This window comes from Danio aesculapii, chromosome 7, assembly GCF_903798145.1.
Source record: "Danio aesculapii chromosome 7, fDanAes4.1, whole genome shotgun sequence".
NCBI lineage: Eukaryota > Metazoa > Chordata > Actinopteri > Cypriniformes > Danionidae > Danio > Danio aesculapii.
In genome coordinates this window covers 2,648,505-2,657,812 of record NC_079441.1, presented here as the reverse complement: position 1 = coordinate 2,657,812, position 9,308 = coordinate 2,648,505, and the positions used below count along the sequence as shown (strand labels likewise).

The window sequence follows — 9,308 nt, the reverse complement described above, 5'->3', positions numbered from 1 at the left end:
TTGAAAGTCTTGCTTGCCAACAGAGTGAACCATACTAACTCATGTCTATGTGATGGTTTCAGACAGAGATATGGGTTTTGCTAAATGGTGTAAAGGGTAGTCTGTTTTGTTGCTTTGTTGCCACACCGACTTAGCAGTTGCCAGTGAAAATAATCCAAAGGGTGATTATAAGTATAAAAGATAGAAAGTGAACCCCATGAATGTGTAACATTCAGATTTAAAGACTTGTGTTTTGAGTTTGGGTTGATAAGGTGGTCTAAATGGTTGCTAGTGTATGGCTAGATTGTAGCTGTCCTGGCAAATCTTTAGTTTTCAGAAATGAGTGAAGAGAAGGAGTTCTGGTGCCAAATCCTTTATTGCTGGAGGAATAAAGGAGACATCAGTTTAAGTCTGCTTGTTACATGTTTCGTATAAGTTTTATAACATTCTTAACCAGATAATATAACATCACTTGAATCTTTGTGTATGATTACATGCATATGATCAACATCAGACTTCTCAAGAGTATACTGTGTCAGAAGTCACATCTTATAGCTGAAGAAAAAGGTTAATTATAGAAGTACATGCATTCATAAATGTTAATGTTTCCAAGTAAATATAGTAATATTATAATGTTAACATGCACCTTATAAGTACAGTCATATAAGCCAGTTTTCTTTTCTTTACTCTGTCAAGTGACCCTGTGAAGTCACATTCTTAGCTCTTAGTTCTTTCTTAGCAAGTACTGAGTCATTATGACTGATCTCTTGAGGAGCTCAACACCAAACATCTCTATTTTCACTATAAAGGAGAAATCTGTTATATCCCTATAAACACTTGTAGGGAGAAAAATTTAACATGTTAAATATTAACACATTGTTACGTTCCCCTCAACTCTGTCTAGGGGGACACAGGAACACAACAGAATATTAGTGGAGTTTTGTGTGTGTGTGTCAGCAAAGAGGTCACATGAGCAACTTCTCAAAGGACTAAACAAAGAAAATGCAACTTGAATAAAGATTAACAATATTTATTAAAGGATTAAGGGAGGGTTTCAAAAGAAAAAGGCTTCAAGAGGAGGTTTAAGCGAAAACAACAAACAAACGTTCTCTAACTGAGAGAAAGGGAAGAACTGAATAATCTATCAAAGAAAAGAAAAGAAAAATACATCAAAAATACTCACTCCCTTACTAACGTAAACAGGAGAAAATGGTTACAAAAAGAAAAATGGCACCCCCTCCCTACTAACCCAATCCCAAATTAACAGAATAAAGAGTGGATAACAAAGTAATATTGAAAACAAAAATTAACTTACAATCAAAAAGAGTTCGAGGCAAAAGCTATTTCAGATGATCAACAGCATCAACAGAACTTAAACAAATCAAAGCTCCTAATCAACAAATGATGCTTAAAGAATCAAACTAAATATATATATATATATATATATATATATATATATATATATATATATATATATATATATATATATATATATATATATATATATATATATAAATATAAAGCCTCACAAAAACAAAGCCTCCACACACACACACACACAAAAACACACTGTTCTAGTGGAGAACTGCTGCTTAAATGCCCACTGCTTTTCTCGTCCTCCAATCACGGAGCGGTTCATAAGTGGCAGCAGGTGATGGTCATTAGCTCCTACTAGGGCGTAGCAGAGAAAGAAAGAAAGAAAAAACAACAACAGAAACAAATACGTCCTGGGACGTAACACACATATATAATCATTAGATGTGTAAAAGCATGTGCGTGTAGGTTCAGCCTTGCCCACGTTTGTGGTTATGTGTAATAATAAACAAATATATTTCACTCTTATCATTCTATAAATGTATTATCCAGTCACCCAGAGCTCAGTCTGATGATGATCTTCAACCAATGCTCAAAGTGCTGCTCATAAGGCTTTTAAGCCTCCAGTAGAGTCTGTCATTATTTCTTTCACCACTAAATACTTGCTGGTCCTTTATTTTCTCATCATCAGTTGCTCATGTGGCTCTCAGCACATTTGAATAATATACTTTCATAACGGCATAACTATCTCAAATTTAGAAGTGTTCAGAATATATGCTGAATAACCAATATAGTATTGTATAATACAACAAAGGCTCATTCTGAAAACGTAGCCCTATAAATGTTTATGGAGATCATGAATTATGTAGCCAGAAGTACATATGTCTGCATTTCATTTTTAAAATAAACGCTACGGAGGTGTTTTTTTTTTTCACGCTTACCAGCTGACCACTTACCTCCGTATGGACGGCTTTACCGCTGTTACCAGTTTGTCCAGTTAGCTCACCATGTACGTCAGTGGACTTGTGACGCAGAGTGGAGCTGACTACGACGATGCGGTTCAAGTCTGGCAAAGAACGGTTCCAGAGAGCAGGTAAAACAAATAGAGAAGCCAAAAAATAAAATAATCAAGGAAATAACAAGGTGAGAATGTGGTAAAGGGCTTTTCTTTTTCTGGATTACTTTTTTAAATTTGTCAGTTGGGTTTAGGGAAGTGGGTGGGAAGGTCAGCATCTGCTTTTTAAAATACTAGGTTTGGTTTAGGGAAGGAGGAGGGTGGGTCAGTCGATCGGTCAGTCAGTCGTTCAGCCAGTCAGTCAGTTGACAGCGGCCTCTGGTGGATTTACATGAGAACAGCAGGCACTCTCAAGAGAAATTTAAGATTTCAAAAAGCGTACACAGCGGCCTCTAGTGGATTCGTGAAAACAAAACCTGCAATAAAACGTAGCTCCTTGGATGTATTAGACGGTTTCCAGAAATGCATATTTAGATGTTTTCAGAATGAGCCTGGGTTTGTATAATAATGAATAAAATTCTTCACTAAACCAAAAGAAAGATAAAACTACACCCTTCCCTACTTTAGCAAATAAAACTATTGATGCAGTTTGATCGTCTAAGTGCTGTACTGTAGTAATGTTTGTTAGGTCTAGTGATGTCCATTCTGGCCAGCTACTCTTGCTGCTCATCTGTTTAGCTGCAGCATGGACAGCCATTGTCCTAGAACGAAACATTACACAACAAACACAACCACTACTCCTACTATTACCCCTAATTTACTTAATTTATCAATGAACTATTTAAAGAAATAAATCCTATGTATGCATGTTTGTCCATCATGGTTAGTATAGCATCTTTTCTTGGGATCTCAGTTTTTCCATTGCTCGTGTGAAAGATCCTCATTCTCAGTTAATAACACATTTGAAGCCTTATACATAGATTTGAAAAATCTATTTTGTAATGCTGTCTTGCTTGTTGGTGCCTAATGCTCTCCTAATGCTTTTAAAGCATCATTTCTATATTTAACGAATCTCTCTTCATTATTGTAGCTATAATGATCCAGTCTTGGTTGTTATTAGCAGTTATCCATACAAACATTGACTGCTAAAACTGGATCTCTTGCTTTAAATCTATCCAGAATTCTTCTAAGTTGACCACATATCTATATACAATATTTAAGGACCATTCTCACTTTATAGAATATATATAATATACAATCAGCACTAAATCTTGTCGTTGTCAAGAATGTTATGATTTGACCATCTGTGACTGGTGCTGACATATGCTGGATTAATGGGTTATCAAGCATTAGTTCTTCCAAATCAGCATTCAGTGTCTGATTAAAGCAAACACAAATAACATCATGATTCTACTTATACTGTATAATTACGTGCATATGACCTACTCTATCCTACTGACCAAGGGTATACTGTTTGTCAGAAGGAACATCTTAATAATTATATCAATAGCAGGATAAATGTTGCAATGTAAATACTGTATATGCATTTACACATTTACACAGGTAAATGTAGTAACATTAAAATGATAAAATAGAACTCAACTTCATGAATTTGTTTAGAGTGAATTATTTTCTCTGATACATCATTATAAATACATATTTATTTATTTATTTTTTTATTTTTTTACTTTGACATCTTGAATTTTTTGTTTTGTGTTCATTTATGTACTTTGTACCAGTGAACTAATTAAAAGTCTTCACGTGTTGTACAGCTCCTTTGTTGTTCTTCTCTTCTCCAGCTTTATTCAGCTCCTCCAGCTTCTTCACCCATTCCTCTTTTCCCTCTTCCTCCTTCAGTCTGGGAATCAGGAAATCCAGATGCTGAAGAGTGAAAGCGCTGTCTGCTTTTAATGCAATCTTACACAGACTTATGATGCTCATATAAGCTTCCTGCAGCAGTTTGGACTTTTCGGTTTTCATCCTCTCCAGATCTCTTATCAGTTTTTCTTCTATCTTTGTTTTACCCCCAGACTCTTTCATGATTCCTTCGTGTTCCTTTTTAGTATTTTCATATATTTTCTTGTTAAAGCTGATTTCAGGCTGTTGTTCTCGGTCTTCATATTGCTGTTGAAGCTCATTAAATGTCATAATGGTAGCCTCTGTCTTGGTCACATACTTTTTGTTCTCTTTGACGTGTTTGTTGTAATGACATTTTCCTGAACACACAGTGCAGTGGTTGTTACTCATAACATGACACCTTGAGAGATTTTTAGAAGAGACCCAAAAGCAGTCCCATTCATGGCAGTTTTCCTCACAGACGGAGCAGCAGGTTGCTTTTCTGTTCCGCCAACTTTCATTCACAATGGGGACTTTTTTTTTGACGACTTTATTGACTGTAAACTGAAAGTTATCATTTGTTACAATCTTGTCTCTGTTCTCTTCAAGAGCTTTCTGAATCTGAGTCAGTTCATCAGTTTTTTTCTCCTTCTCAGTGATTCGATCCTTCAGGTTACAGACAAAAGCATCAAGTCTTGTTCGCTCCTTCATCACCTCTAACGTCATCTGAACACTTTTTCTGTTCTTCTCTTCCATGACTGTGAAGAACTTATTGATGCTTCTCTCCCCCATTTCCCAGGCTGATCTGATCATATGCTCATACTCCTCTTCCCTTTTCTCTTTCTGTCGGTTGTTGAATAAGAAGTGAACAGGTTTTTCTCTGCTGTCTCTTCTGCACGATATCTCTGCTTTATCAATGGCATTGAGAGCATCTGCTGGTGGTCCTCCATCTGAATAACTGAGCAGAAACACTATGTTGTTCTCGATATCTCTACCAAACAGAGACAGAACTGCGTGAAAGATGTAAAGCTCTTTTCCAGAGAGTCGATTCTGAGACGCCTTCATCACAAAACACACTGAATCAATATAATGAACCCCATCCTCATCTGCAAATAATCTGCTCAGATATTCAGCAACCTCTCTGTCTTTCTCGTGTCCTCGAGTATCTCCATAACCTGGAGTGTCGATGATGGTCAGAGATGTTGGGTTTTCTTCAACAAACACCTCATAAACTGTGATCTCAGAGGTCTGGGATTGGGTTTGATCTGCCCGTTGTTCTTCTTCTGTGATTTGATAATACTTTTGATCCTCAAACTTCACCCCCAGTAAGTGGTTGACCATGGTGTTGATGATTGTTGTTTTCCCAGAGCCGGTTTCTCCCACAATCAGAATGACTTTATTCTGCTTGTTTCTGTCTCTTCGTCCATATGTCCACTGTCTGACCTTTTTATCAGTCCCATCAATGTATTTTCTTTCAGTGTTCAGTTGGTAAACTGCTGGAGGACCTGGATTAATGAGGGTAGCAACATGTTGTGTCCTGCAAAAGTGAATTAAGGCATTAAAAAGCTTTATAATCAAACTTTTTTATTATTACTATTAACCCAGAGTGTGAAGAGAGGAAATGTTGTTGTGACAGAATTGTTGTTAACTTATAGTGTCTTTGCAGTGAACATTTTGTAAGTAAAAAATTTGTTACCATATAATTCTTCATTGTAAACACTTGAACACTTGTGCTGACACTATCTAATAATTAATTCATTGGGCCCCATCGGCCATCTGGGGACCCTGCCATGAGTTTAAGTATTAATGCATAGTAACAATAGTATAATATTGTAATCAACATGTTCATATATTTATTAACACTACTGTTTATTCTCACTCTTACTACTCTTAAAACAAGCTGTTTCATCTCAGATGGAAGTTTTCCAAATAAATAAAAATGTATACTTGAGAATGCAGTGAGAAGGATTGTCTCATTTCCAAGAGAACTTTTCTGGTCTATTATTTTGATTAGCGTGTGATGACGTTATGAGCATTAGCTCTGCATCAAAATCATGTCCTAATCCTGCTTTAAAAAAGTTTTGTTTTTAAATGTTAAATTTTGCTATCGATAATCCATAATAATAACTAATGTAAAGTAGTCTCACAACATACTTTCACATCTGTCACTGAATGACACTGGAATACCCTCTTAGAAAAATCTAGTGGCTAGGAATGAGCTTTTTACAGAGTGTGGTATAAGCCCTTCTCATTCACACTCTTTCAAGGGCCAAGGGGAAGGTGTAGGGCTAAAAAAATGAATTGGGATTGGCCTAAGTGTATTGCACTGTATACATTATAGCATTTACAATAATTAGTATTGTTAATAAATGCTACAGCATAGCCTACTATACAGTGCATCCGGAAAGTATTATTAGCGCTTCACTTTTTCCATATTTTTTATGTTACAGCGTTATTCCAAAATGGATTAATTCATTTATTTCCGTATAACATTCTACACACAATCCCCCATAATGACAATGTGAAAAAAGAGTTTTAGAAATTGTTGCAAATTTTTTAAAAATAAAAAAGCTGAAAAATCACATTGAAAAGGCGTACACCTGTCTATATAAGGGCCCAGGGTTGACAGTGCATGTCAAAGCACAAATCAAGCATGAAGACAAAGGAATTGTCTGTAGACCTCCGAGACAGGATTGGGGAAGGTTACTAAAAAATTTCTGCTGCTCTGAAAGTTCCAAAGCACCAGAACTCTTCCTAGAGCTGGCCGGCCATCTAAGCTGAGTGATCGGGGGACAAGGGCCTTAATCAGGCAGCTGATCAATAACCTGATGGTCACTCTGTCTGAGCTCCAGCGTTCTTCTGTGGAGAGAGGAAAACCTTACAGAAGGACAACCATGTGTGCAGCAATCCACCAATCAGGCCTGTATGGTAGAGAGGCCAGACGGAAGACACTCCCCACCTGGAGTTTGCCAAAAGGCATCTGAAGGACTCTCAGACCATCAGAAACTAAACTCTCTGCTCTGATGAGAATAAAATAAACTCTTTGGAGTGAACGTCAGGCGTTACGTTTGGACAGAACTAGGCAGCGCTCATCACCAGACTAATAGCATCCCTACAGTGAAGCATGGTGGTGGCAGCATCATGCTGTGGGGATGTTGTTCAGCAGCAGGAACTGGAAGACTAGTCAGGATCAAGGGAAAGATGAACGCAGCAATGTACAGAGACATCCTGAATGAAAACCTGCTTCAGAGTGCTCTTGACCTCAGACTGGGGACTTCACAATAACTCGGTGAATGTCTTTGAGTGGCTCAGCCAGAGCCCAGTCCTAAATCCTATTGAACATCTCTGGAGAGATCTGAAAATGGCTGTACACTGTCGATTCCCATCCAACCTGATAGAGCTTGAGAGATACTGCAAAGAGGAATGGGCCAAAATTCCCAAAGACAGGTGTGCCAAGCTTGTGGCATCATATTCAAAAAGACTTGAGGCTGTAATCGCTGCCAAAGGAGCATCAACAAAGTATTGAGCAAAGGCTGAGAATACTGATGTACATGTGATTTTACAGGTTTTTTATTTTTAATAAATTTACAACAATTTCAAAAACTCTTTTTTCACATTGTCATTATGGAGGATTGTGTGTAGAATGTTGAGGAAATAAATGAATTAATCAATTTTGGAATAAGGCTGGAACAAAAAATGTGAAGAAAGTGAAGCGCTATCAATACTTTCCAGATGCACTGTAAATTGATTTGATAAACTGTAATAATGTAGTGTACTTTACTTTGTCTTGCAGTATAATATATCTTATAGTTGTAGAAAATTACAATTGCGTTACAATAGCAACTATAGCAAGTACTTTATTATAGTATGGTTCAAAAAACCAGCATAATATTTTTTTATGATTTACTGTAGTATTGTTTCATGTGGGAGTAAAGACCAAACAATTAGAACGGTAGTGTTTTACCAGCTATTGTTTGGAAAGAACAATGTCATTAGGAAATATCAGTTTACATGTCACTTTGCTAATATTTGTAATAATGCAGAGTGATTTTTGTTTGCAAAAAGAATCTGACAGCAGCTACTTCCCCATGCAGGGATCTGAAATCATCATTATCATAAAGAAACACAACAAACTGAGACTCAGTCTTTATCAGTGAACTTGAACTAACTTTTAAATTAAGCATTTGGTTGGTCAATCATATTTTTCTCTTTCTCATTAGTTAATAGTCTTATCTTCCACAAAATAAAGATGCAGCACATTGCCAAACTGAACACTTTTCACAACAAAGTTAAGTTTAAAAGGATTTCAAGTTAATATCTGATAATATCAATGGTTGATTTGGCCTTTAAATTACCAGTACAAAAGGAACCGGCAAAATATAATATAATTTGCCTGTAGTGTGTCAGTTCAACACATGATAAATTGCATGCAAATGGGAGTGAAGTGATTAGTGAAGCAAGTGATTTATTCTATAAGAATTTTTTCTTACATTCTTCCTGAAGGTTTCTCCTGTTGGTTGTGAGTTGTGAGAGGATTGACTGATGCCATTGCTTCAATGCTAAAAGGAAACAATGTGTGAATATATTAAAAGACACACTGATTATACATTAGAATACAATTCATAGCTTCATGATCAAATAACTTTAAAATAAAAATGTTTTTTGGGTGGTCGTGAAAAAAGATATCTAAATTTCCCTGATTGAAATATAGGTTGTTAGTTTGCATCTGTGATGTCACACAGGGAAATATCTATCAGTCGAGCTGTACTTTCTACCTGTATCTCCATGTAAACTGCATTATCATTTTAACCACTCAGCCTGCAGCATTGCTCACTGAAAATTATGGTGGAGGAATAAAACTACAGAAAAAACTTCTGCATATGTGTCACAAGTTGTAGATTTTAGGAAGATGTTTCAGATAAAAATGTAGTTCTGATTTTAAACATGGCTTATTTATAATTATAGGGCCTATTTGAAAATGTTATATCCCTCTTACAACCTGCAGAGAGCTGCTTTACTGTTGTTTTGTGGAGTATTCCACAAAGGTGGATCAGCAAACTGAGAAAAACTGAGCATGTTTATCTCTAGATAACTGTAGGCTTGGGATTTTTCTGCTCGACAGTACACTGTGAAAGCATGTCACTCTCAAAGGGGCCACTATCGCTGTTGAGGCCACTATCTACCCAAATGGGGAGATCTGTGACAATACGCAAATATGGGCTAG

At 36.5% G+C, this 9,308-nt stretch overlaps 1 protein-coding gene across 1 annotated transcript; it reads right to left on the bottom strand.

Annotated features, from left to right (window-relative positions):
• Window positions 1-3,991: 3,991 nt before the first annotated feature.
• LOC130232583 (uncharacterized) lies at window positions 3,992-8,633 on the bottom strand. Its single transcript, XM_056462562.1, has 2 exons — window positions 8,575-8,633; window positions 3,992-5,621 (listed from the first exon to the last, which is right to left on the bottom strand). Exons 1-2 carry the CDS (start codon window positions 8,631-8,633, stop codon window positions 3,992-3,994), a joined length of 1,689 nt encoding a protein of 562 aa, XP_056318537.1.
• Window positions 8,634-9,308: the final 675 nt, after the last annotated feature.